The sequence below is a fragment of the Pan paniscus genome, chromosome 20 (genome assembly GCF_029289425.2).
Source record: "Pan paniscus chromosome 20, NHGRI_mPanPan1-v2.0_pri, whole genome shotgun sequence".
In the NCBI taxonomy this organism is placed as follows: domain Eukaryota; kingdom Metazoa; phylum Chordata; class Mammalia; order Primates; family Hominidae; genus Pan; species Pan paniscus.
In genome coordinates, this window is record NC_073269.2 from 48,071,671 (window position 1) to 48,099,363 (window position 27,693).

General features: G+C 56.1%; 2 protein-coding genes across 3 annotated transcripts in view; one reads left to right on the plus strand and one right to left on the minus strand.

The window, feature by feature from the left end:
• Positions 1 to 27,693, plus strand: part of LOC100976543 (CEA cell adhesion molecule 6) — a 910,921-nt gene that overhangs the window by 206,352 nt on the left and 676,876 nt on the right. The window lies entirely within an intron of this gene.
• Positions 1 to 27,693, minus strand: ATP1A3 (ATPase Na+/K+ transporting subunit alpha 3). Of its 2 annotated transcripts, none has more exons than XM_034946079.3 (23): positions 27,455 to 27,693; positions 21,655 to 21,741; positions 21,497 to 21,556; positions 21,078 to 21,281; positions 19,557 to 19,670; positions 19,305 to 19,439; positions 18,747 to 18,864; positions 18,359 to 18,627; positions 15,340 to 15,538; positions 15,154 to 15,263; positions 14,934 to 15,068; positions 12,042 to 12,234; positions 11,591 to 11,766; positions 11,376 to 11,512; positions 9,861 to 10,011; positions 9,176 to 9,344; positions 3,815 to 3,969; positions 3,612 to 3,735; positions 2,862 to 3,007; positions 2,212 to 2,342; positions 1,081 to 1,182; positions 668 to 759; positions 1 to 384 (listed from the first exon to the last, which is right to left on the minus strand). In XM_034946079.3, the coding sequence occupies exons 1-23, from the start codon at positions 27,458 to 27,460 to the stop codon at positions 356 to 358; spliced, it is 3,042 nt and encodes a 1,013-aa protein (XP_034801970.1). In that variant the 5' UTR covers positions 27,461 to 27,693; the 3' UTR covers positions 1 to 355. The 2 variants fall into 2 exon arrangements, with proteins under 2 accessions (XP_034801970.1, XP_034801969.1); XM_034946078.3 differs by having other exon boundaries at positions 21,655 to 21,780; positions 27,455 to 27,633.

The window sequence follows — 27,693 nt, forward strand, 5'->3', positions numbered from 1 at the left end:
TTCTCTCTCCCCACTGATATATTTGATAATTGTCCAGAACCAGAGATGGCATCAGCCGGGGGGCTGAAGGGGAGTAAAAAAGAGCCCAGGGAGGTGGCTGGGGCGGGAGGAATGGATAGAGGGGTGAGGAGAGGGAGAGAAACTGACACAGAAAAGAGAGAGGAGAGAGGTTTGGGGCAGGGGAGAGAAGCCAGCCAGAGTGGGGGCGGCAGGAGATAGTGGAGGGGGTGGGGGCCAAGGTGGGGCCACGGGGAGAGAGGGCTCCTCCCCCCAGAATACAAAATTGGGGGGACTGGCAGGGGCGGTCCTGGGCCTGGGGGACGGGGAAGAGATGGGCGATGTGGTGGGGCTGAGGTCAGTAGTAGGTTTCCTTCTCCACCCAACCTGGAGAGACAAAGAAGGAAAGAAAGAGACAGAGTAAGAGATGGAGAGAGACAGGCAAGGCGAGCCGCCCAGCAGAGAGAGGGACAGAGAGGGAGAGAGACAAGGAAACCACACAGACAGAGACCCGTGAGAAGACAGAGTGGGGGCCCGGAGAGATGGGAAGAGAGAGAAGAGTGGGAACCAGGTGTCAGAGCCATCCAGCAGTGCGAGGGGAGCCTGGGACCAGCTGCCTGAGACCCTGCTGTCCCCCGCCCCCCTCGGCTGCCTTGCCGAGCTCCCTCACCCCCTGGGTTCCTGCGCAGGATGAGTTTGCGGATTTCGTCGTAGACGAAGATGAGGAAACTGTAGGGGAAGGCACAGAACCACCAGCTGGGCCTGCAGAGGGGAGAGCAGGAGGGCTTGAGTGCGGGGCCCTAACGAGAGGCAGAGTTTCAGGGGACCGGAGGGGACGCGGAGGGGCAGTCTCCCAGGATCCTTCGTGCTCACAGGTGGAGGGTGCCCTGGGCGGGGCTGGGGCCTGGGGTCTGCGGAGTAATCCGTGGTGGGAGCAGCCTATGGGGGAGGCTTGGGGGCATCAGAATGGGGACTGCAGTGGGGACACCAGGGGAGGTGGGGCCTGAGGTTCAGGCTGAGTCTAAGGGAAGGCTCCGTGGCAGGCGCTGGCGTGGGCAGGGCTGGGGGCAGCGGGGCACTCACTTGAGAGGGTACATGCGCAGGGCCACGTCCATGCCGGGGCAGTAGGACAGGAAGGCAGCCAGGGCCGTCTCCTCAAACAGCCCGAAGATCAGGATCTTGTTCCTGGAGGCACAGAAGGGCAGGGCTGGGCCCAGAGAGCACCCACCCTGCACCTGCCACCCCGCAGAGACAGGGGGAGGCACAGTGCAGACACCCAGAGACAGCAGCACAGACACAGAGACAGAGAGGCAGAGACATAGGGAGAGACAGAGATGGGGAGACATGCCCCGACAGAGAGAGACAAAGATAGAGGCAGAGCGATGGTGACACAGAAAGAGACAAAAGACAGGGACAGACACAGAGACAGGGACAGACACAGAGACACACAGACAGGGACAGACAGAGAGACAGACACAGAGAGGGACAGACACAGAGACAGGGACAGAAACAGACACAGAGACAGGGACAGACACAGAGAGGCACTGGTATAAAAAGAAAAGGCCAGGGGCACCTCCACCATACACACAGAGGCTGAGAGAGAATCTAGGACACACAGGACCCCTTGAGAGAAAATCAGTGCAGTGGCAAAACCCAAAATGGGCTGGGCATGGTGGCTCACACCTGTAATCCTAGCACTCTGGGAGGCTGAGGCAGGAAGATTGCCTGAGCTCAGGAGTTTGAGACCAGCCTGGGCAACATGGTGAAACTCTACTAAAAATACGAAAAATTAGCCGAGCCTGGTGGTGCGTACCTGTAATCCCAGCTACTTGGGAGGCTGAGGCACGAGAATCGCTTGAACCCGGGAGGCAGAGGTTGCAGTGAGCCGAGATTGTGCCACTGCACTCCAGCCTGGGCAACAGAGCAAGACTCTGTCTCTAAATAAATAAATAAAAATTAGCCATATATGATGGTGCACACCTGTAGTCTCAGCTACTCAGGAGGCTGAGGTGGGTGGGTCACTTGAGCCCAGGAGGTCGAGGCTGCAGTGAGCTATGATTACACCACTGAACTCCAGTCTGGGTGACAGAGTGAGACCCTGCCTCAACAAAACAACAAAAAACCAAAGCAAGGACACAAGAGGAAGTACACAGACAGACAGACACTCGGACAGGACAGATGGCTGTCCAGTCACCGTGTGCCCCCGGCCCTCACTTCATGCCCTGCTGGAAGACCGAGTTCCTCCGGGTCTTGCAGATGATCAGATCGGCCCACTGGACGACAACGATGCTCACAAAGAAGGCCGTGTGGCAGGTGAACTCCACTACCTTCCTCTGCTCGTATGTCTGCAGGAGCGGTGACCAGGGCACGGGACGTCAGTTAGTGGCACTGCAGCCCTAGCTGCCACCCCGACGTTCCGGTGCTCTTTGCCCCGCCCCATCCTGCATGGGGTCCTCAGGGCCTCAGGTGTGTCTTCCTTCTGCGGGCTCATAGTCCCGAGGGAGGAGTCAGGAGACGTACAAGGAAGAAGAAAGGTTAATGGTGATCTCACCATCCACCAGGGGCCAGGGAGGAGGATAAGGACCCTGTGGGCCTCCCAAGGAGGACAGACAGCAACTGGGCTTTGAAGGGACAGACAGAGGTGGGGAAGAAGGCCTGGCAGGGCAGAGAGCTCTGGCAGTGGGACACAAGGCTCCAGATGGGCTGGGCCAAGGGCATCCAGGAAGCCCCAGGTGCCCAGCAAAGGCCTTGATGCTGCCATGGGAGACTGAGGGGCCATCGTAGGAAGTGGCCATGCATGGCTGGAACAGCTCACCCCGGGGGATCTTATGGTGGGCAGGGACACAGCACCCTGCCCTACTCACCCACTGCTGCCCGTAACTGTCTTCCAGGTCATTGACGGTGCGGTCATCCCAGTTCAGCCGGATGCCCACCAGGTTGCCGGGCAAGAAGCCATTTTCTGCCAGGATCACAAAGTAAGAGAAGAAGCCACCGAGAGCCTGGATCATTCCTGGAAGGAGGAGAGAGGAAGCCAAGGAGAGGCTCAGATTGGGGCCAGCAGCCAACCCAGGGCACCTCAGAGGGCCCGGAGGCCTCCTTGGAGAGGGGAGTATGCCCTCCTGGCCCTGTTATCTGGACATTGGTTCCCAGAGGGTGACCTGAGGTCTCACTTGGTGGTGAGGCCCTGAGATGGGTGGGCCACCTGGGACAGGGGCTTTGGAGAGAGGGCTCTCCCAGAGGGATAACCTGGAGCCCCTCTCCCACCTGACCTAGGCCACCTAAACATCATGAATTCTTGGGGGATCCCCAGCTTGAGCTCCCTACGCAGGAATGACCTCCCTGGGCCTGGAACCACTGCCATGAAGTCTCTGCTTGCTGGGACAGCCCCCAAGGGTGGCTGCTCCACTCCTCTGGGGATCCGCACACATCAACAGCAGAGAGGAGGAGGTGGAGAAGGATGGGGTGCAGACCCCCCCCTCAGATAGCTCACTGGTTGGTCCTGCCCACGTCTGCTCCCCTGAGTCAACGCCAGGGTCCCAAGCACCCACGGTGGGCCAGGCACTGCTCTAGGCCCGGCACTGGGCCGTAGGGAGATGGAGTCCCCGGTGCCTCACCAATCTGCCCGTAGGCCATGCTGATGAGTCTCTCGTTGACCAACTTGTCCGTCCGCGGGTTCCTGGGCTGTCTCTTCATGATGTCGCTTTCGGCAGCCTCGTACGCCAGTGAGATGGCAGGGACCTAGGCAGAGGAGGCCGGGTGAGCCGGAGAGGGGAGGACTCCACCCTCCTGGGCCCCAAGGGTGGCTGCCAGGGCTCACCATGTCAGTGCCCAGATCGATGCAGAGGATGGTGATGGTGCCCAGGGGCAGCGGGATGTTGGCCATGATGAACAGCAGGAAGGGCGTGATCTCCGGGATGTTGCTGGTCAGGGTGTAGGCGATGGACTTCTTTAGGTTGTCGAAGATCAGGCGGCCTGTGGCACAGGCAGGCTCAGAGCAGGCGCCCATGCCAGGGAGCCCCACTCCCTCTGCCCCTCCTCTGCCCTCATCCAACGTCCTTTTTTTTTTTTTTTTTTTTTGAGACAGAGTCTCGCTGTGTTGCCCAGGCTGGAGTGCAGTGGTGCGATCTCGGCTCACTGCAAGCTCCGCCTCCCGGGTTCACACCATTCTCCTGCCTCAGCCTCCCGAGTAGCTGGCACTACAGGCACCTGCCACCACGCCCGGCTAATTTTTTTGTATTTTTATTAGAGACGGGGTTTCACTGTGTTAGCCAGCATGGTCTCAATCTCCTGACCTCGTGATCTGCCCTCCTCGGCCTCCCGAAGTGCTGGGATTACAGGCGTGAGCCACCACGCCCGGCCTGTCCAGCGTCCTTTTCTACCCCCCAGCCCACCCACCATTATTTTCTTTTTGGGACAGGGTCTCACTCTGTTGCCCAGGCTGCAGTGCAGTGGCATGATCACGGCTCACTGCAACCTCGACTCCCAGGCTCAAGTGATCCTCCTGCCTCAGCCTCCCATGTAGCTGAGACTACAGGCACGCGCCACCACGTCCAGCTAATTTTTGTATTTTTAGTAGAGACAGTCTCACCACTTTTCCTAGGCTTGTCTCTAATTTCTGGGTTGTGATTCCATCTCGGCCTCCCGAAGTGCTGGGATTACAGGCATAAGTCTCCACACCTGGCCCCTCACCCACCTACCTTTCCACATAAACATCCAACCACATCGCCTTTGTGGAAACATTCTTGAAATAACCACTTTGGAAGATGGTTTCAGAGTTTCTATCAAACATCCCCCACCCCACCGACCGAGTAATCCGACTCCTAGGTTTTATACCCAAAAGAGAGGAGGACTGTTTATGCCCAGCGAAAAGCAAGTACGAGAATGTTCACCATAGCACCACTCATCAGAGCCAAAAGCCAGAGTCAACCCCATGTCCATCAACAGGTGAGGGATGAATAAACCACGGTACATCCATGCAGTCAAATACTACACAGCAAGAAGGGGCGAGCTACGGACACAACTCCACAGCTGGACCTTGGATCCCGTGCTGAGGGACACGAGCCAGACACAAAAGCATTCTTAGCATCCAACTCCAACTGGAGCAGGCTCAGCACCCGTCTCTGGGCTAAAAGTCAGGATAATGGTTATGTCTAGGAGGAGGGATATAGACTGGAAGAGAGCAGACAAAACCTAAATGGGGGGCTGGAATGGTTTTCTATCTTGACTGGGGTCTGGTGGTTGCATGGCTGTGTACATGTGTAAAAATTTATACACCCTGTCTGGTTGAATATTTTAATGAGATATAATATGCCCAACTCACTGTATGCATGCCATATCTCAATAAATATTCAACCAGTACAGGTTGTCTAAAGTAAACAAAATAAAGATTAATCCAGGCCAGGCGCTGGGGCTCACGCCTGTAATCCCAACACTTTGGGAGGCCGAAGCAGGAGGATTGCCTGAGATCAAGAGTCCAAGACCAGCCTGGCCAACATGATGAAACCCCATCTCTACTAAAAATACAAAAATTAGCTGGGCGTGGTGGTGGGCACCTGTAACCCCAGCTACTTGGGAGGCTGAGGCAGGAGAATCATTTGAACCTCGGAGGTGGAGGTTGCAGTGAGCCACGATTGTGCCATTGCACTCCAGCCTGGGCAACAGAGCAAGGCTCCGTCTCAAAAAAAATAAAATAAAATAAGATAAACATTAGCCAGGCACGGTGGCTCGAGCCTGTGGTCGCAGCTACTTGGGAGGCTGAGGTGGGAGAATCACTTGAGGAGGTGGAGGTTGCAGTGACTGATGATTGCAGCACTGCGCTCCAGCCTGGGCAACAGAGTGAGACCTTGTCTCTAAATAAATAAATAAGTAAAAAGATTAGCCCATGAACAATGAGGTCAATCATTAAGAAAGAACAGGCCGGGCACGGTGGCAAACACCTGTAATCCCAGCACTTTGGGAGGCTGAGGCGGGTGGATCACGAGGTCAGGAGATCGAGACTATCCTGGCTAACATGGTGAAAAACCGTCTCTAGTAAAACACAAAAAATTAGCTGGGAGTGGTGGTGCATGCCTGTAGTTCCAGCTATGTGGGAGGCTGAGGCAGAAGAATCGCTTGAAGCTGGGAGGTGGAGGTTGCAGTGAGCCAACATCACGCCACTGCACTCCAGCCTGGCAACAGAGCAAGACTCCATCAAAAAAAGGGGAGGGGAGGGGAGGGGGAAGGAAGGAAAGGGAAGGAAGGAAGGAAGGAAGGAAGGAAGGAAGGAAGGAAGGAAGGAAAGAAGGCAGGCAGGCAGGCAGGCAGGGATGGAGGAAGGGAGGAAGGAAGGGAGGGAGGGAGGAAGGGAGGAAGGAAGGAAGGAAAGAAGGAAGGAAGGCAGGCAGGCAGGGATGGAGGGAGGGAGGAAGGAAGGGAGGGAGGGAGGAAGGCAGGGAGGGAGGGAAGGGAAGGTGAAGCAGGCTGCCTGTGGTGTGGCTGCTTTGATTGCTTTGATGTCTCTTGCATAGCAATAAGGGCCTGGGCCGCTCCCACCTGATATTCTCGTTCCCTGCATTGTGCTCTTCTCCACAAACTAGGGGTTTCTCATCCTAAAATATTTATGGATGAAATGATGACTTAAATGTGCATCAGCATAATCCAGCGTGTGTTCCAGGGGGTGGGGAAGAAACAAGGTGTGCCGTGCGCTGACTGCCGCTGCAGCTGGAATGGAGGCGCAGGGGCCCACTGTGCCTTTGCTTTACTTTTGGGTATATCTGGAATGCCCCCGTTGGAAGTTATTTTGTTTGTTTGTTTGAGACAGGGTCTCGGATCTCGCTGTATCCCCGGCTGGAGTGCAGTGGCACCATCACGGTTCACGGCAGCCTCGACCACCCAGGCTCAAGTGATCCTCCTGCCTCAGCCCCCCAAGTCTCTGAGACTACAGGTGTGCGACACCACACCCTGCTAATTTTTAAAATTTTTTGATCTTTGAGGTCTTAATTTGTTGTACAGGCAGGTCTTGAACTCCTGGGCTCAAGCGATCCTCCCGCCTTGGTCTCCCAAAGTGCTGGGATTACAGGCGTGAGCCCCCGTGCCCGGCCCCTGACGGAAGTTAGGTATTTCTTCCCTCACTTCAGAGAGGCCTTCCCTGTCCACCCCATCTGGGCAGGACCCTCACTATTATCTATCACAGCAGCCTGCTTTCCTCGGGGCATATATCACAATTTGTAATTACATATCTGTTAACTTGTTTAAGGCTGTCTCTCCAGCCCCGTGAGAACAGGGATGGTGTCTGCTCTGCTCACAGCTGCCTCCCAGGCTTCCAGCATGATGCACAAGATTCGGAAGGAGCAGATGGCTGTATCTGAGACAGTGTGTGTACTGTGTATGCATAGATGTCTTGGGGAGGCCAGGCGTGGTGGCTCATGCCTGTAATCCCAGCAAATTGGGAGGCCAAGGTGGGAGGATTGCTTGAGCCCAGGAGTTGAAGACCTTGCTGGGCGAGGTGGCTCACTCCTGCAATCCCAGCACTTTGGGAGGCCGAGGTGCGGGGATCACTTCAGGTCAGGAGATCAAGACCAGCCTGGCTAACATGGTGAAACCCCATCTCTACTAGAAATACAAAAATTAGCCTGGTGTGGTGGCATGCACCTGTAATTCTAGCTACTCAGGAGGCTGAATCAGGAGAATTGCTTGAACCCAGGAGGTGGAGGCAACAGTAAGCTGAGATTGCATGCCTGTACTCCAGCCTGGGTGACAGAGCAAGACTCTGTCTCAAAAATAAAAAATAAAAAAAAGACTAGTCTGGGCAACATGGTGAAACCCCATCTCTACAAAATCTTAAAAATCAGCCAGGTGTGATGGTGCATACCTGTAGTCTCAGCTACTTAGGGGCCTGAGGCAGGAGGATCGATTAAGTCCCGGAGGTGGAGGCTGCAGTGAGCCATGATTGTGCCACTGCACTCCATCCTGGGTGACAGATTGAGACCCTATCCCCGCCCCCAGCCCCCCAAAAAAGATGTCTCTTGGGGGATAAGAAGGTGTTAACCATGGTTTCCTCTGGGATATAGGAGACAAGGGCTGAGGACATTTAATCTGTTACTCTGGGCTCAGCTTTGCTGTTTGAATTCTCTTTTACCATGAACTACTTTTTACACCAGAGACATTTCAAATAGGAGAGAGAAATTGGAAGAAAATCCACCAAGGCATGAACCGTGATTATTTCTGGATGGCGAGGTTATGGGTGATTCCACTTTTTTCCTGAATGCTTTCCTGCATTTGTCTATAATTATCATGAATTAATTTGATGATCAAAATAAATCTGAATGTGAACCAACCCTTCTGTGGCCTCGTCTGGGCCTGTCAGGAGGTGGTGCCTGTCTGCTCTGCAGCCCCCACCTCAGCAGCACCAGCCTCAGACCCAGCCCCTCACACCGCCTTGCCTGTGTACCGGTTCCTCTGCCTGCGACTCCCTGGCACTAGTCTATGTGGACGTCACAGCATGGCCCCTGACTTGGCTCAGCCATCCCTGTCCACTCTGGGAAGCTCCCTTGACCCCCAGCCCAGGCTGGCAGAGGGGATCTCCTCCAGGGTCCCTGGCTTCCCCCTGGTTGGGCTTGAGAATTTTTTTTTTTTTTTTTTGAGACGGAGTCTCGCTCTGTCCCCCAGGCTGGAGTGCAGTGGCGCAATCTCAGCTCACTGCAACCTCCACCTCCTGGGTTCAAGCAATTCTCCTGCCTCAGCCTCCCGAGTAGCTGGGACTACAGGCAACCGCCACAATGCCCGGCTAATTTTTTGTATTTTTAGTAGAGACGGGGTTTCACCATGTTAGCCAGGATGGTCTCGATCTCCTGACCTCGTGATCTGCCTGCTTCAGCCTTCCAAAGTGCTGGGATTACAGGCGTGGCTACCGCCCCTGGCTGAGAATATCTTTAAAAAGCCTCCAAGTCAGCTTCACCCACCAGATGGGGCCTGGGCTGGATGATGCAGGGACCCTGAAGTGTGACAGCTCAGTCCTGCCCAGGGGAGCTCCCGACCCCACAGGGGAGGAAGACAGAAAAGGACAGGCTCAAGCTCCTCCAGGGCCAGGGGGCCTGTGGTCTCTGCCACACATCCCCCTGCAGCCCTGGCCAGTTCCCCTTGCTGGTCTCAGGCCTCCAGTAGTGACCCTGGTCTCCAGGGCCACCCCTGGCCAACTCACCCTCCTCCACCCCTGTGACGATGGAGGCAAAGTTGTCGTCCAGCAGGATCATGTCAGCTGCCTGCTTGGAGACATCAGAGCCAGCGATGCCCATGGCCACCCCAATGTCGGCCTTCTTCAGAGCGGGGGAGTCGTTCACACCATCCCCGGTCACAGCCACAATTGCACCCTGGAGGGAGAGAGGGTAAGGATGACACCCAGAGGCCAGGCCCCAGAGTCCCCTCCCTCAGATCCAGAAGCCCAGGACCCCAGCCCCCTCCTCCTTCAGACCTAGAAGTTCAGGTCCCCAACCTCCTCTTCCCCTCAGACCTAGGAGTTCAGGCCTCCAGACCTTCCTCCCTCAGACCCAGGGGTCCAGACCCCCAGACCCTCCTCCCTCAGACCCAGAGGTCCAGGCCCCCAGCCTCCTTCTCCCTCAGACCCAGCAGTCCAGGCCCCCAGCCCCTCCTCCCTCAGACCCAAGGGTCCAGGACCCCACCCCCTCCTCCCTCAGACCCAGGGGTCCAGGCCCCCAGCCCCTCCTCCCTCAGACCCAAGGGTCCAGGTCCCCAGCCCCCTCCTCCCTCAGACCCAGGGGTCCAGACCCCCAGCCCCTCCTCCCTCAGACCCAGGAAACCAGGCCCCGGCCTCAGTGAGGACCCAGGAGTCAAGGCCCCGTCCCCTCCTCTGCGGGAGCGCAGCCCACCTGTCTCTGACAGCCCTCCACAATGATGAGCTTCTGCTGGGGGGACGTGCGGGCGAAGACGATCTCGGTGTGATTCTGCAGGATCTCGTCGATTTGCTCGGAGGTGAAGTCCTTGAGGTCGGTGCCGTGGATCACGCAGGCCTTGGCATCCCTGGGAAGAGCAGAGAGGGCGATGGCTGAGGTCAGGGTGTGTGAGGAGTGGCAAAGTGATCCCTGAAAGACAGAGAAACAGAGGGGCCAGCCCCACAACCAGGAGAGCCAGAGGACCAGGGGCTGGGGGAAGAGGCCTCTGCGGGAAGCAGGGGAGAAGGGGGCTACTGCAGCAGGGCGTGCGGGCAGACCTAAGGAAGGACTTTGGGGCAGTGGATTTATTTATTTCTTTATTATTTATTTATTTATTTTTGAGATGGAGTCTCGCTCTGTCACCCAAGCTGGAGTGCAGTGGCGCAATCTCGGCTCACTGCAACCTCTGCTTCTTGGGTTCAAGTGATTTTCCTGTCTCAGCCTCCCTAGTAGATAGGATTACAGGTGCCCACCACCACGCCTGGCTAATTTTTTTTTAATTTTTAGTGCAGATGGGGTTTTGCCATGTTGGCCAGGCTGCTCTCGAACTCCTGACCTCAAGTGATCCACCCACCTCGGCCTCCCAAAATGCTGGGATTACAGGCGTGAGCCACTGCGCCCGGCCAAGACACAGTGGATTCAGAGGAACGGAGATAAATGGACAAGCTGAAGGAAGGCAGAGTCAGAGATAGGTATGAGGATGGGAAAGTTGAAGAAGTCAGAAAAACAGAACAGAAAAGAGAGAGACAATGACAGACAGACAGGAAAAAAGAGAGACAGACACAGAAGTACTGGATTCTACTGAATCCTCTGAGATAGGAATTATTAGTAGCCCATTTTAGAGATGGGCAAACTGAAGTTCATGGATGCTAAAGGACTTGCCCAATGTCACACAGCTTGTGAGCAGTATAAGCTGGAATGCAGGCCGGGCGCAGTGGCTCACGCCTGTAATCCCAGCACTTTGGGAGGCCAAGGCAGGTGGATCACCTGAGGTCAGGAGTTCGAGACCAGCCTGGCCAACATAGTGAAACCCCCGTCTCTACTAAAAATACAAAAAAAAAAAAAAATTAGCGGGGCATGGTGGAGGGCCCCTGTAATCCCAGTTACTCAAGAGGCTGAGGCAGATAATTGCTTGAACCCAGGAGGCGGAGGCTGCAGTGAGCTGAGGTTGCCCCACTGCACTCCAGCCTGGGCGACAGAGCAAGACTCCATCTCAAAAACATAAATAAATAAATAAAATAAAATAAAGGCTGGGATGCAAACCTATGCCTAGCTACCTCTGTGGCTGCAATGTCCCCACACCGGAGGGAGGGCCAGACCCAGGGCCTGGTCCATGGAGGAGTCCCAGAAAGAATGGGACAGGCAGTGCAGAGGGAGGTTGGGGGGAAGCGGTCCCCCTGTGTCAACACCCTAGAGGGATGTCCAGGGCCCTGGCTGGGATGGGTGGCTCACCGGGGGTTAACCTGGCTGACGGGAATGTTGAGCCGGGCGGCGATGTCCTCCACAGTCTCGTTGCCCTCAGAGATGATGCCCACACCCTTGGCAATGGCCTTGGCCGTGATGGGGTGATCGCCGGTGACCATGATGACCTGCAGGCATTGTTTTTTAGGGATGGCCTCTCCCGCCCCACGCCTGGCTTTGCCTCCCCCAGCCACCCCAAGCCACACCTTGATGCCTGCGCTGCGACACTTGCCCACCGCATCAGGGACGGCTGCCCGGGGTGGGTCGATCATGGACATGAGGCCCACAAAGCAGAGGTTGTCCGTGGTGAAGTTCACGTCATCACAGTCGAAGGCAAAGCCCTTGGGGAACTGCTCCTCGGGCAGGTAATAATGGCAGAAACCTAGTGGCAGGGAAGGGTTGGGGTGTGAGGGTCCCAGCCTCGGAACCTCCGCCCCATGCCCCTAGATGTCTGCATCGCCCGCATTCCATCTCCCCATCAGCAAGACGGCCAGTCAGCATTCATTTCCTAGGATGCCTTCCCCTCTCATCCATCCATTCATTCATTCATTCATTTACAGTATATTCTGGGAGGCCCTGGGCTGAGCCAGGCTTTGGGCAGCATCACAACCCTCCTTGCCCTCCAGGGACCCCAGAGCCCGCCCGGCAGCCTCGCACCAAGCACGCGCTCGCCCAGGCCACCGAGCTCAAGGTAGGCATTCTGGAAGGCCTCCTTCATTTCCTCGTCCAGAGGCTGCTCCTTGCCCTGTAGCAGGATGGTGGAGCAGCGGTCCAGGATGCGCTCGGGGGCACCCTTCATCACCAGCAGGTATCGGTTGTCGTTGGGGTCCTCGGTCTCATGGATGGAGAGCTGGGGACCGATCAGAGGGTGGCGTGCCTGAGCCACGCAGACACCAGGAAGCTCCCTGCCCCATCCTGTCCCCTGTCCAGAGCCACGGGTGCCAGGATAGGCCCACACCAGGGCTCCCCCACACTCTCTCACAGAGACCTCTGCTCATTCCTGTCCGCTCTGTCTATCTCATGGATATATATTTCTTTTTCTTTTTTTCTTTTTTCTTTTTTTTTTGAGACAGAATCTCGCTCTGTTGCCCAGGCTGGAGTGCAGTGGCACGATCTCAGCTCACTGCAACCTCCACCTCCTGGGTTCAAGCAATTCTCCTGCCTCAGCCTCCGGAGTAGCTTGGGATTACAGGCACCACCACCACACCCAGCTAACTTTTGTATCTTTAGTAGAGACGGGATTTTGCCATGTTGGCCAGGCTGGTCTTGAACTCCTGGCCTCAAGTGATCTGCCCTCATCGGCCTCTCAAAGTGCTGGGATAACAGGCATAAGCCACCACCTCTGCGCTCCCCTCCTCCCACCCTGTTTTTTTTTTTAAGACAGGGTCTCACTCTGTCACCCAGGCTGGAGAACAGTGGCGAGATCACAGCTCACTGCAGCCTTGATCTCCCAGGCTCATGCGATCCTCCCGCTTCAGTCTCCCACGTAGCTGGGACCACAGGTCCACACCACCATGCCTGGCTAATTTTTTATAGAGACATGCTCTCCCTATGTTGCCCACACTGGTCTCAACCTCCTGAGTTCAAGCGATCCTCCTGCCTCGGTCTCCCAAAGTGCTGGGATTACAGGCGTGAGCCACCACGCCCAGCTGTATGCTTCCATTTTTATGAAATGTCCAGAATAGGCAAAACCATACGGACAGAAAGTAGGTTAGTGGTTGCTTAGGGCTGGGAGTGTGGGGGAGGAGGGGGCGGGTGACAGCTGAGAGATGTGGGGTTTCTTTTTGGAGGTGATGAAAATGCTCTAAAATTGACTATGTGGACGGCTGCCTATATCTGCGAATATACTAAAACTATTAAATTATACACTTAGAGGGACGAGCTATGGTATGTTAATTATATCTTAATAAAGTTATTTTAAAAGCTCTGAGTCAACTTCTGTCTCTCTTTGGCTGAGAGCCCCCTGGAGGCTTGTGTGCTCCTCAGAGTCACAGCCAAGTCCTCTCCATGCCCGTGGGGCCTGACAGGATCTGGCCAGCACCCACCACCCCCACCACGCTCCCTGGCTCCCAGCCCCTCCACACTGGCTGGCTGGCTGGCGTTCAGATGCGTCAGCACACTCCCGCCTCTGGGCCTTTGCACAGGCTGTGCCTGCTACCAGAGCGCTCTTCCCCCAGACACCTGCAGGGTTCCCTCCCTCAGCACCACAACCACTACGATTACCTCCTCATGCCTTTGTTATTGTCTGTCTTCTAGAACCAGAGCGTAAGTCTCAGAGAGGGGTGACTTCACCATGTCACTCACTACTGTGTGTACACCCAGCACCCAAAACAGGGCCTAACATGTGGTGGCTGCTCAAAAAATGTATACTGAATGGGCCGGGCATGATGGCTTATGCCTGTAATCCCAGCACTTTGGGAGGCCGAGGTGGGTGGATCACTTGAGGTCAGGAGTTCAAGACCAGCCTGGCCAACATGATGAAACCCCATCAATACTAAAAATACAAAAACTAGCTGGGTGTGGTGGTGCACGCCTCTAATTCCAGCTACTCGGGAGGCTGAGGTATGAGAATCACTTGAACCCAGAGACAGAGGTTGCAGTGAGCCAAGATCACACCACTGCCTTCTAGCCTGGGCGACAGAGCAAGACTCCATCTCAAAAAAAAGTTTACTGAGGCCGGGCGCGGTGGCTCATGCCTGTAATCCCAGCACTTTGGGAGGCTGAGGCGGGCAGATCACGAGGTCAGGAGATCGAGACCATCCTGGCTAACATGGTGAAACCCCGTCTCTACTAAAAATACAAAAAATTAGTTGGGCATGGTGGCGGGCGCCTGTAGTCCCAGCTATTCTGGAGGCTGAGGCAGGAGAATGGTGTGAACCTGGAAGGCGGAGCTTGCAGTGAGCTGAGATCGCGCCACTGCACTCCAGCCTGGGTGACAGAGCGAAACTCTGTCTCAAAAAAAAAAAAAAAGGTTTGCTGAATAATTTAAAGTTGCTGCTCTGCCCCAAGAGGTCTCCTGCTTGTTCCCACTCTCTGCTGTAGGAAAACTTTTTTTTTTTTTTGAGTCAGGGTCTTGCTCTGTCACCCAGGCTGGAGTACAGTGCGTGATGTAGGCTCTCTGCAGCCCCAACCTCCCCAGCTCAGGCAATCCTCCTGCCTCAGACTCCCAAATCGCTGAGGCCACAGGCACATACCACCACACCTGGCTAATTAAAAAAAAAAATTTCGTACAGATGGGGTTTTGCCATCTTGCCCAGGCTCGTCTCGAACTCCTGGCTTCAAGTGAGCCCCCCACCTCAGCCTCCCAAAGTTCTGGTGTTAGAGGTGTGAGCCACCGCGCCTGGCCTGCAGGAAGATCTTTACTCCTCAGCGTCTCACTCCAACAGAGGTCCGGCTCCCACTCTCAAGCTCTCCCTGTTCCTCTCCCCACCAGGCGGGTATTATCATTCCCATTTTACAGATGGGAAAATCAAGGCTCTATGACACCTCTTTACAGGCATCATCAGGAACCTGAGGTCCAGGCTGGCTCTCCCAGAAAGCCCAGAGTACCTGGTATTTGTTGGTGGAATTGAAGGGAATCTCAGCCACTTTCTTGTTGCGTTCACGCATCAGCTTCACGGAGCCAGAGGACAGCTCGATGCACTTGAGCAGGGCAGACTCAGACGCATCCCCAGCCACATCCCTCTGCAAGGAGAAAGGGTTGTCAGAACAGGGACAGCTGAGGGGAGGACACAGGCAGGGCTGAGGTGAGGCCAGCAGCTGAACCCACCTTGAGCACAGGGATGTTGTCCTGACCACCCTTGAAGACAGCGCGATTGCAGAGCCCAGCGATGTGAGACAGGGCCACCCAGGTGTGTGAACTCTTGTCAAATGAGGTCCCTGGGGGAGGCATGTGTGAGGGCCAGGGACTCCTGGAGCCAGGCCCCCATGGTCCTCACCCGGGGCCTGTGCTCACCTGACTGGTCCTCCGTGGTGTCAGCCTCATGGATCTGGTTGTCAAACCACATGTGGGCGACTGTCATGCGGTTCTGAGTGAGGGTCCCTGTCTTGTCTGAGCAGATGGTGGACGTGGAGCCCAGGGTTTCTACAGCCTCCAGGTTCTTCACCAGGCAGTTCTTCCGGGCCATGCGCTTGGCGGTCAGCGTCAGACACACCTGGAGGACGAGCAAGGGCAGGCAAGTTACAGGGACAAGCCCGGCGGCAGGGTTGGATGAGTGACACGAGGGCCACAGCCCAGCTGCCCAGCCCCCAGAGAATCCTGAGGGCCTGGAAAAGAATGAGGCAGCACCCAGCAATGCCACCCCCAATTCAGACCAATAGAAACAGGGCAGAGACACCCAAAGACAGGGACTAGAATGCTCATAGCAGCCACATGCATAATAGTGCAAAACGGCCAGGCGCGGTGGCTCACGCCTGTAATCCCAGCACTTTGGGAGGCCGAGGTAGGTGCATCACTTGAGATCAGGAGTTCGAGACCAGCCTGGTTAACATGGTGAAACCCCATCCCTGCTAAAAATACAAAAATTAGCAGGGCATGGTGGTACACGCCTGTAATCCCAGCTACTTGGGAAGCTGAGGCACGAGAATCCCTTGAACCCAGGAGGCGGAGGTTGCAGTGATCCGAAGTCGTGACACTGCACTCCAGCCTGGGCAACAGAGTGAGACTCCAACTCAAAAAAAAATTGTCCAAAACTGCAAACTACTCAGATGTCCACTAACAGCAGAAAAAATAAATTGTGGACAATGGAATACTAACATTGATAAAAACAAATACATTACTGCTGCCTGCACCTGCATGGGTGAACGTCAAAAACATGTTCAGCCAAAAAGAGCCAGAAATGAGTTCATACTGAATTATTCCGTTAATACGAAGTTTGAACACAGGCAAAGTTAATCTATGCTGTTAGCAGCCAGATCAGGGGTTACCCTTGAGTTGGGGGGCAGGGGCTAAATAAGGTCTTGAGGGGGCTTCAGGGAGACGCAGTCTCGTTGCAGCTGACGTGATTGTGTTCAGTTTGCCCCAAATCATCAGACTATATGCTCACAATATGCTTAATCCTTTGCGTATAAAAATCCATTTGACATAGGGTAGCATTCAACATTGCTAATATGGAAAACAGTGAACTTTTTTTTTTTTTTTTTGAGACACAGTCTTGCTCTGTCGTCCAGGCTGGAGTGCAGTGGCTCGATCTCAGCTCACTGCAACCTCCACCTCCCAGGTTCAAGCAATTCTTGTGCCTCAGCCTCCCGAGTAGCTGGGATTACAGGCGCCCACCATCACGCCTGGCTAATTTTTGTATTTTTAGTAGAGATGGGGTTTTGCCATGTTGGCCAGGCTGGTCTTGAACTCCTGACCTCAAGTGATCCACCCACCTCGGATTCCCAAAGTGCTGGGATTACAGGCGTGAGCCACCCTGCCCGGCCCTAATATGGAAAACTTCACATAAAACATTAAGTCAAAGAATGAAAGAGGAGAATGGTATTTCTAAGATAGTCCCTGCCATGCACCTTGAAGACAGCATTTAGTCAAAATGCTCACAGCTGTCAGGGGGAACCTCACAGAGAATGGACTACTGGGGTGAAGCTGGCAGCAAAGCAGCCAGAGGAAAATTTTTTTAAAATAATAATAATAATGATGATGATGATGATGATTATTATTATTATTATTTTCTTGAGATGGAGTCTCCCTCTGTCACACAGGCTAGAGTGCAGTGGTTCAATCATGGCCCACTACAGCCTCAACCTCCCAGGTCAGCCTCCCAAATAGCTGGAACTACAGACATGTACCACCACGCCTGGCTAATTAAAAAAAAAAATTTTTTTTTTTTTGAGACAGAATCTCGCTTTTGTCGCCCAGGCTGGAGTGAGGTGGCACGATCTCGGCTCACTGCAAGCTCTGCCTCCTAGGCTCAAGCTATTCTCCTGTCTCAGCCTCCTGAGTAGCTGGGATTCCAGGCACCCATCACCACGCCTGGCTAATTTTTATACTTTTAGTAGAGATGGGGTTTTGCCATGTTGGCCAGTCTGGTCTCGAACTCCTGACTCAGGTGATCCACCCGCCTCGGCCTCCCAAAGTCTTGGGACTACAGGCATGAGCCACTGCGCCCAGCCTTCACATTTTTTGGTAGAGATGGGCTCTTACTATGTTGTCCAGGCTTGTCTCAAACTCCTGACCTCAAGCAGTCATCCTGCCTTAGCCTCCCAAACTGTTGGGATTAAAGGCGTGAGCCACTGCGCCAGGCTTATTATTTTATTTTATTTATTTATTTATTTATTTATTTATTTATTTATTTATTTTTGAGATGGAGTTTCACTCTTATCACCCAGGCTGGAGTGCAATGGCGTGATCTTGGCTCACTGCAACCTCCGCCTCCCAGGTTCAAGCGATTCTCCTGTCTCAGCCTCCTGAGTAGCTGGGATTACAGGCATGTGCCACCACGCCCCACTAATTTTGTATTTTCAGTAGAGACAGGGTTTCACCATGTTGGCCAGGCTAGTCTTGAACTCCTGACCTCAGGTGATCTGCTCGCCTTGGCCCCCCAAAGTGCTGGGATTACAGCGTGAGCCAGTGCACCCAGCCTCATTATTTTATTTTTTAACTTGATGTACTCTTCAACTTTTCATCATGAGCGTGCACTTCTTAATTTTGCAATAGGATTGTTGGCTCTTTACGGCTTACCAGTGTTTCTCAAGATTTTTGTTTGTTTCTTTCTTTGATTGTTTGCTTTGTTAATGAGGCCCTCTGGGTCAGGCCCAAGTTGTCTTTCACAAGAATACTGTGATCCAGGCCCCCAGCCCCTTCTCCGGCCCCAGGGGTCCAGATCCCAGCCCCTCCTCCCCCAGACACACGGGTCCAGGCCTCTAGCCCCTCCTCCCTCAGACTCAGGGGTCCAGGATCCCAGCCCCTCCTCCCTCAGACCCAGGAGCCCAGACCCCCAGGCCCTCCCCACCCAGACCCAGGAGCCTGGCCTTACAGTGACAGTGGCCAGCAGACCCTCTGGGACATTGGCCACGATGATGCCGATGAGGAAGATGACAGCCTCAAGCCAGGTGTATCCGAGAATGAGGGAGAGGATGAAGAAGGAGACGCCCAGGAAGACAGCCACGCCGGTGATGAGCTGGATGAAGTGCTCAATCTCGATGGCGATGGGCGTCTTGCCCACTTCCAGCCCTGATGCCAGGGTGGCAATACGGCCCATGACAGTGCGGTCGCCCGTGGCCACCACCACGCCCCGAGCCGTGCCTGCAGGCCAGAGGGGTTAGGCTGAGGTGGGGTGGCTCAGGGAGGTTCTGGAGGCCTGACCCCCTGGGACACGTCCCTGTGTCTGCCCCAGCTGTGTGTCTTCTCTGCACCCGCCTCACCTTCCACACAGTTGGTGGAAAAGAAGGTGATGTTCCGAGTCTCCAAGGGGTTGTCGTGCGTGCAGTCGGGAGAGCGAGTCTGGGGCTCGGATTCGCCAGTCAGGGAGGAGTTGTCCACCTGGGGGTAGGTGCAGCAGAGAGAGGGTTCAGTCCAGGGCCTGGGACAGGAGGGTATTTGTGAACAGGGCTTGGGGCTGAAGCCTGTGTGCCTGGAGATCACAGCTAGAAGCCTGGGTGCCCAGTGGGTGAGTGGTGTGTGGGAGGCCAGAGGCTGGGATCTTGAAGGTGGGGAAGGCACAGTGCTGCTGGCCAAGGTCTAGGGTCCCTAAGGATCTCCGAAAGGTGAGGGCTGGGCCTGGACTCCTGACTGTTGGGTGAGGAGGGGGCCCAGGGCCTAAACTCCTGGGTCTGAGGGAGGAGGGCCTGGGGGCCTAGACTCCTGGGTCTGAGGGAGGAGGGGCTGGGACCTGGACTCCTGAGTGTGAGGGAGGAGGGGCTGGGCCTGAGCTCCTGGGCAGCCCGAGGGAGGGTAAAGCCAGGCCCCAGGCCCAGGCCCACCTTGCAGCCGTGGGCTGAGATGATCCGCAGGTCAGCTGGCACTCGGTCTCCACCCTTGATCTCTACCAGGTCCCCGACCACCACCTCCTCAGCGTTCACCTGCATCTTCTCACCTTCCCGGATCACCAGGGCTTGCTGAGGTGGGATGGAGTAATGTCACCTCCCAGACTCCCTCTGCCTGGGGGTCACTGGGCCCGGCCCCCAGCCCATACACTAACACCCCCGTCTGGCCCCTTGCTGGGCACCCTTCACCTGGGGCACCATGTTCTTGAAGGACTCCATGATCTTGGAGCTCTTGGCCTCCTGGTAGTAGGAGAAGCAGCCAGTGATGATCACCACGGCCGCCAGCACGATGCCCAGGTACAGCTGTGGGGAGATGTGGGGATGTTGATCAGGGGCCGCCCAAGCCACTCTCCACCAGTCCCTGCTCGCCTGGAGTCTGGGAAGGGAGCTTTGTGTCAGTGGGGGTCTGTATTTGTGTGTCTGACCCTAGGTTGGTTATGAGGGTTGGTGTGTCTGAGTCTCCCCTGTTTGTGCTTGAGTCCCTCTTTCTGTAATGGTTGTGTTTGAATCTAAGGGTCTGTCGATTTTTCTTTTTTTTGAGACAGAGTCTCACTCTGTCGCCCAGGCTGGAGTGCAATGGCATGATCTTGGCTCACTGCAATCTCCGCCTCCTGGTTCAAGTGATCCTCCTGCCTCAGCCTCCTGAGTAGCTGGGACTACAGGTGCGTGCCACCACACCTGGCTAATTTTGTGTATTTTTAGTAGAGATGGGGTTTCACGATGTTGGCTAGGATGGTCTTGATCTCCTGACCTTGTGATCCACCACCTTGGCCTCCCAAAGTGCTGGGATGACAGGCGTGAGCCACCATGCCCGACTTGTCCATCTATTTTGTGTGTGTGTCTGTCCTCCTGCACGTGTTGAGTCTGGGATGCGGCTGTCTGTCCATGTGTCTGTCTGACTGGCTGCATGCCTGACTTTACATTCTACAAGGCAGCTTCTTTGGTTCTCTGTGTGTGGATCTCTGTCTCTGTATCTCCAGCTCTGCCTCTCTGTGAGAGCTTATGTCTAAGACTGTTTAGATTTGAATATCTGAGGACACTCTCTGTGCCTGACTCTCATGTCTCTCTGTCACCAGGTTATGCCTGCATTGCTGTGTGTGTGTGTGCGTGTCAGTGTGTGTGTGAGTTTCTCTGTCAGTGTATGTCTGAGTCTGTGTCTGTGTTTCTGAATTAGGTGGCCATGTTTGAAACCACATCCTGGTGTGGCATCTGCGTTGACCCTCCGTGCACATGCGTGTGTGTGCACACACGCCTACCCAGGTGAGCAGCTCTGTGTGGCTGGTGTGTGGGTCTGTGTTATGCGCATGGGATCTGAGGCTGCATCTCGAATGTGTCCCTGTGTTATGGGGATGGGCCCTGATGTATCAGCAGCGGGGTGTGCCTGGGTCTCTATGTGACACTCACTCTGGGTATCTGTCAAGCCATGACCACCTGCTGGTGTCTGTTCTCAAGGCCGCTGAGGTCACACAGCCTTGGGACAGAGCCCCGGCTCACACGTCCTGCTGTGGGGCCTTGGACAAGTAACCTGGCTTTTCTGAGCCTCAGTTTGCCTTGTATTTGATCTGGTTCTCTTGCTGGGTGATTGTGAGTTACATGGGAAAAAGGGGGAGAGTGGGCTGTGGAAAGCTTAGAGGGATGGGAAGAAGTTGGGGTGTGGTGTCCGTAAATAAATGTGCAGAGCCTTGCACAGGGCAGGGTCCAGGCACTCACGTTGTCACCAGAGGGGTCGTCCTCGGTGCCCGCCTGGATACCGTAGGCCAGGAAGCAGAGGATAGCCCCGATCCACAGCAGGATGGAGAAGCCCCCGAAGAGCTGCCGGCAAAACTTGACCCACTCTGGGGTGGTAGGCGGTGGCGTGAGTGCGTTAGGCCCATCCCGGGCCAGGATCTCCTGGGCTTTGCTGTGGGTCAAACCCTGAGGGACAGAGGACTCACACAGAACCCTCCCTGGGCAACCCTGGCACCCCAGGCCTTCACCAGACCCCCAGAACTTAAGACACCAGCCACAGCCCCTCCTCCCTCAGGCCCAGGAGTCCAGGCCCCCAGCCCCTCCTCCCTCAGACCCAGGGGTCCTAGCCCCCAGCTCCTCCTCCCTAGTTCCCAGGGTCCCAGCCCGCAGCCCGGCCACACCTGCACACAGTCTGTGTTGTATTTCCGGCAGACCTCTTCCACTGACATCTTGTGCTCTGTCTGAGGAACAGGAGTTTGGGGGAGACGGTGAGTGCCTAGGCCAGCCAAGAACTGGCGAGGTTCTCTGGGAGGGTGTGCAGGCAGAGGGCAAGGCTTACCATAGCCACCTCCTTCTTGAGGTCATCCAGGTCCCGGCGCTCCTTGCCCTTGTTCTTCTTGGGCGAGTCTTTGTCATCTTTCTTGTCCTGCGAGGTGGCGATACGATAGCTGTCAGAGCCACCAGACTGCGGGCGAGAAGGGGTTCCAGGGGGACACTGGCCCTCCGTGCCCCAGCTATCCTCCTGGCCGGTGCCCCTGCATCTCTGGGTGGGGGTCTCTGTCTGCCTCTCGGGGTCTCCCTGTGTCTCCCGGAGCCTCTGGGTGACTTCACCTCCCTTCTGCCTCTGGTGACTCTCAGGCCTCGTGAGTCTCATCTGCTGCAATCGGCTTCCCTGTCTCTGGTTCTGTGTGTCTCTGAGTCTCTGTCCCCGAAGGTCCCTGTCTGGCTTCTGCCTGTGTTTCTGTCTCTCTCTGTTTCTGTGCCCATCTTTGCGGGGCTCTCCCCTTTTGTGTTCTGTGTCTATGTGACTTTGTTTTCGTTTTTTGAAACAATGTCTCACTCTGATGCTCAGGCTGGAGTGCAGCAATCACAGCTCACTACAGCCTCGACTTCTGAGGCTCAGGTGATCCTCCCGCCTCCGCCTCCTGTGTAGCTGGGACTACAGGTGTGTGCCACCACGCCCGGCTAATTTTTAATTTTTTTCTAGAAATGGGGTCTCACTACACTGCCCAGGCTGGTCTCTAACTCCTGGACTCAAGCGATCCTCCTGCTTTAGCCTCCCAAACTGTTGGGATTATAGGAATAAGCCACCGTGCCCCACCTCTATGTGACATTTTAACTCTGCTTGTCTCTTCTTCCTTCTCCCTGGCCCTGTCCAACCTTCCTACATATCTGTCTTTTTTTTTTTTTTTTTTTTTTGAGACGGAGTCTCGCTTAGTCGCCTAGGCTGGAGTGCAGTGGCATGATCTCAGCTCACTGCAAGCTCCGCCTCCCAGGTTCACGCCATTCTCCTGCCTCAGCCTCCCGAGTAGCTGGGACTACAGGCGCCCGCCACTACGCCCGGCTCATTTTTTTTGTATTTTTAGTAGAGACAGGGTTTCACTGTGTTAGCCAGGATGGTCGCAATCTCCTGACCTCGTGATCCGCCCGTCTCGGCCTCCCAAAGTGCTGGGATTACAGGCGTGAGCCACCGTGCCCGGCCTCATATCTGTCTTTTCTATGTCTCCACCTGTATCTCCATCTCTTTCTCCTCTGTCTGTCTCCCTTGATGTGTATCTCCAGGTCTGTTTTTGGCTCTTGGTCTTATTGCTTTGTTTCATCATCTCTCTGTCTCCTGTCTCTTTATCTCTCCATCTCCGTATCTCTGTCTTTGCAAGGCTGTTTCTCTCTCTTGATAGCTCTCTCTCTCTCTCTATCGCTCTGATCTCTTTATGTTGTCTCTGTCATTCTCTATCCTGATCCCAGTCTCTGGGTCTGTCTGCATGTGTCTTTCTGTGATTTTGTCTCTCTCTGATCTCTGGTTCTTTGTCTCTCTGCCTTGCATGATGTCTGTCTCCATCTCTTGGCTGTGTCTCCCCAGGTCTGGCTGAGTTTCTGTCTCTCTGGGTTCTTATTTCCCTCTGAGTTGGCGTCTCAAGGATCAGTACTTTCTGTCTCTGTCTTTTTCCGTCTTTCGGTCTGTCTCTCTCTGTCATTGTGTCTCTATTTTCATCTCTCAAGCTGTCTCCTCTGGGATGCTCACATCTCTCCCTACCTGTCTCTTTTCCTGTTTCAACCTCTCTCTGTCTCTCTCTCTGTCTCTCTAATATCTCTCTCTGGGATCTGTCTATCTCTGTCTCTCTCCCACTCTCTCTCTCTGGGATCTCCTCTCTATCTCTGAATCTCTCTTTCTCTCTCACTATCACTAAGATCTCCTCTCTTTCTCTCTCTCTCTCTTCCTCTGTCTCTCTCAAATCTTCCGTCCCCCTCCTTCCCCATATATCTCTCATTCTGTTTCTCTCCCTTACTGCCTCATCCTGGAATTTTCCTCTCTATCTCTCTTTCTCCCACTGTCTCTCTCTGGGCTCTCCTCAATCTCTCTCTCTCTCTCTCTCTCTCTGTCCATATATATATATATATATATATCTGTCTCTTTTTGTAGGATCTTCCTCTCTCTTTCGCTGTCTGTCTCTGGGATCTTCCTCTCTCTCTCTGTCTCTTTCTCTCACTTTCTCTCTGGGATCTTATTCTCTATTTCTGTCTCTCTGAGATCTCCTCTCTCTGTCTCTGGAATCTGCCTCTCTATCTCTGTCTATGTCTCTCTGTCTCTGTCTCTCTCACTGTCTCCCTCTGGTACCTTCCTCTATCTCTGTCTCTGCCTCTCTCTGGGATCTTCCATGTGTTGGGCCCATGGAGCGTCCTTAACAGCGGCTGGGCATGGCCAGGTTCCTGGAGGACAGAGCAGGAGAGTTAGAGGCAGAAGCCCTAGTCCTGGCTTCAACTGCGCGTGGTGTGAGTCCCAGGTTCCTGGAGGACAGAGCAGGAGAGTTAGAGGCAGAAGCCCTAGTCCTGGCTTCAACTGCGCGTGGTGTGAGTCCCAGGTTCCTGGAGGACAGAGCAGGAGAGTTAGAGGCAGAAGCCCTAGTCCTGGCTTCAACTGCGCGTGGTGTGAGTCCCAGGTTCCTGGAGGACAGAGCAGGAGAGTTAGAGGCAGAAGCCCTAGTCCTGGCTTCAACTGCGCGTGGTGTGAGTCCCAGGTTCCTGGAGGACAGAGCAGGAGAGTTAGAGGCAGAAGCCCTAGTCCTGGCTTCAACTGCGCGTGGTGTGAGTCCCAGGTTCCTGGAGGACAGAGCAGGAGAGTTAGAGGCAGAAGCCCTAGTCCTGGCTTCAACTGCGCGTGGTGTGAGTCCCAGGTTCCTGGAGGACAGAGCAGGAGAGTTAGAGGCAGAAGCCCTAGTCCTGGCTTCAACTGCGCGTGGTGTCAGTCCCTGAAGTTCCAGTTTGGGAGCCTGGGCGGATGGGGAGGGCAGTGTCCGAGGCTGGTGGGAGGGGTGGGGCGAGGCTGGGTGCTGCAGGGGCCGCTGACAGGTCCCGCAGGCCCAGGGCCAAGCTGGGATCGGAGGCTCAGCGCAGCTCAGCGCTAATCTCCTCGTGACCTTGTAGAGGGCCTGAGCTGCCTGCTGTCTGCCCCCAGACCCAGAGGCTGAGTCGGAGGGTGGGGGTGTGCAGGGAGGGGCAGCAGCCTGGAGATCTGGGAGCCTCAAGAAGGGGTGCAGGGGGTGGGAGGGAGGCTTGGCCCCACGCCAGCCCTGCAGCAGCACCGCGTCTCAGACGCGGAGGCACAGAGGCTTGGGGGACGGGGAGACCATCTTTCCTACTCCCCTACAGTGCCAGGGGTGGTCTCAGCTTTGCCCGATGGGGTAGACTCAGGTTGGAGACACATGGAGAGATGGAGAGATGTGGAGCTACAAAGGCCTGGGGTCAAGTCCTGTGCAGGAGGCCAGGAGAGGGGTGAGATGGGGGTCAGGAGAGAGAGAGGGAGAAAATCAGCTGCCCACCCAGAAACCTTAGTTGAAGGCTGGCAGCTGATGCTCGGGGCCCCATAAAAGCTAAGGGCTGGGCCGGACTCTCAGATCCTGAGAGAGGCTGGGGTCCTGGACCCCTGGGTCTGAGGGAGGAGGGGCAGGGGTCTGGACCCCTGGGTCTGAGGGAGGAAGGACTGGGGGCCTGGAATCCTGGGTCTGAGGGAAGAGGGGCCAGGGCCTGGACTCCTGGGTCTGAGGGAGGAGGGGCTGGGCCTGGACCCTTGGGTCTGAGGGAGGAGGGGCTGGGCCTGGACCCCTGGGTCTGAGGGAGGAGGGGCTGGGGCCTGGATTCCTGGTCTGAGGGAAGAGGGGCTGGGGCCTGGACTCCTGGATCTGAGGAAGGAGGGGCTGGGGCCTGGACTCCTGGATCTGAGGGAGGAGGGGCTGGGGCCTGGACTCCTGGTCTGAGGGAGGAGGGACCGGGACCCTGGGACTCCTGGCTCACCCTGGCCCTGGCCTTGGCTCCTGCTTGCCCTTGACACAGCCAGACCCCCTTGGGGAGCGGGCTCCCATCTGTTGGAGTGCACAGCTGAGGCTTTCCCAGTCAAGGCAGGAGGCCCAGATGGGCGCGCTGTGGGGCGGGAGCACCTCCAAGGGTGGGGACCATGCCTGTCTCGCTGTGGCCGCCTCTGCAGCTCCTTGCCATTTTCCATGCTGTCCGCCTCTCCCTGATCTGGCGCCAGCTCCCGCAGCCTCTGCGCCTGGGCCGGCCTCCCTTCCCCCTCACAGGGGACCTGGCCCACATCTCTGACCATCCCTCCCTTGACCTCCCCCTTTGCCCTCTGCCTCCTCTTCCTGTCCCTCAGGCTGACTGTGGTTGCCGCTAGATAGGAAATATCTGTCCTTGTGTCTCTTCCTCTGAGCCTCAGTTTCTCATTTTCTCTCTCAATGTCTCTCCATGTGTCTCAGCCATGTCTCTCTGCTTGTCTCTGTCTCTTTGTCTCTATGTCCATGTCTCTTTCTCTGTCTCTTTCAGAGCATCTCTGTCTTTCCATGTGTCTCTGTCTTTCCTTCCCATGTCTAAGCTGCCTTCATTTCTCCTCTCGTCCCCACTCCGTTTCCTAAGACCACCTCCCTCTAACTTCCTTCTCTAGGGCTTTTAGCATCAGTCTTCTCCCAATCCATCCACAGCTTCCCTCCCTCCATCCCACTTACCTGACAGCCATCACTGACTACCCCTTTCTCCCTTCTCTCCCCTAGTCCTGCCCCAACCCAATCCTCCTTCCCAGCCCCCCGGCCCACCCTGCCCCACCCCACAGATCTGCAGCCCCATCCCCCACCTCCATCCCTGGGCCCATCAGCCTTTATCCGCCATCTTTCTCCCCAGCCCTCCTATTCTCCCTCCACTGGCCTCTCCCGCCCTCTTCTTCCCACCTACCCCCACCCACCCCCTCCTCTCCTGATTCCCCCTCCCTTCAGCCCCGCCCCAGACACACAGGGAGGAATCCAGGGCTGCAGCAAGGGTCAGGTGGTCAGCCAGGGAGGGAGGCGGCATCTGCTGGAGAGACTCACAGACAGACAAGGACACACGGACACAGAGGCAAGGACACAGCCAGGCATGCACGCTCCCCACTACACAGTTGCACACGCACACCCTCAGCTGTGCACTCAGTCTCCCCACCGTGGCTCTCCTGTTCCTCTCCTCCTCCCAGCCTCCCATGCCCGCTCCCCTACATGAGGGGCTGCACACACACACACTGCAGCCCCAGGCTGCGACACTGCGGAGCCTGCACACACACACACACACACACACACACACACACACACACACACACTGCGGAGTCCCCCCATCCAGGCCTGGAAGGAGAAAGAGAGGTCATCTGGTGTCCATCCCACAACGTGGACCTATCCGCACCCTGCCAGGGAAGCAGGGGGGCCTCAATAACCCCAGACGCACTAACACGAGCTCTCACAGACACACCCAGACGCGATCGCAGACTTTCAGACACCACGGGGCCCACACACTCGCTGCCAGGGCCTGACAGAGCCAGCAGCTCTCATACGCACATGCAACTGTGCACATGCAACCGCACAAGGTCAGGCGGAGATGCTGAGGGCTGGCCCACAACCTCGCGGATCCCCGCACACAAAGCCATGCCAACGTGCGCCACAGACCCCCCGCCGCCCCCTGCGGCCCCACGACCACATGGATTGGCTGGGTCAGCCGGCTCCCCGGGTCTCGCAGGCCTGGCCCCGGAGCGCAGGGGTCCCGGTGCCCCCGCCTCCCGCGCACACCCAATGTCACCGGCCCCACAATGTCACACGGAAGCGGCGCCCAGCCGGCCCAGCACCTACCCCCATCTTGGCGGCTCCGCGGCGAGAGAGCCAGGCGGGCGGGGCGGGGACCTCGGGGCGGGCTCAGGCGCAGGCTTGGGCTGGGAGCCTCTGCAGCGCCCGCGCCTCGGTAGGTGCGCGCGTCCGTCCGTCCGTCCGTTGGTCCCACCGCACAGAGGCTGCGGCGGCCGCCGCCTCCGCCTCCTCATATGCCCGCGTCCGCGGGAGGGGGGCGGCGCTGGCAAATCAGGGGCGCCTCC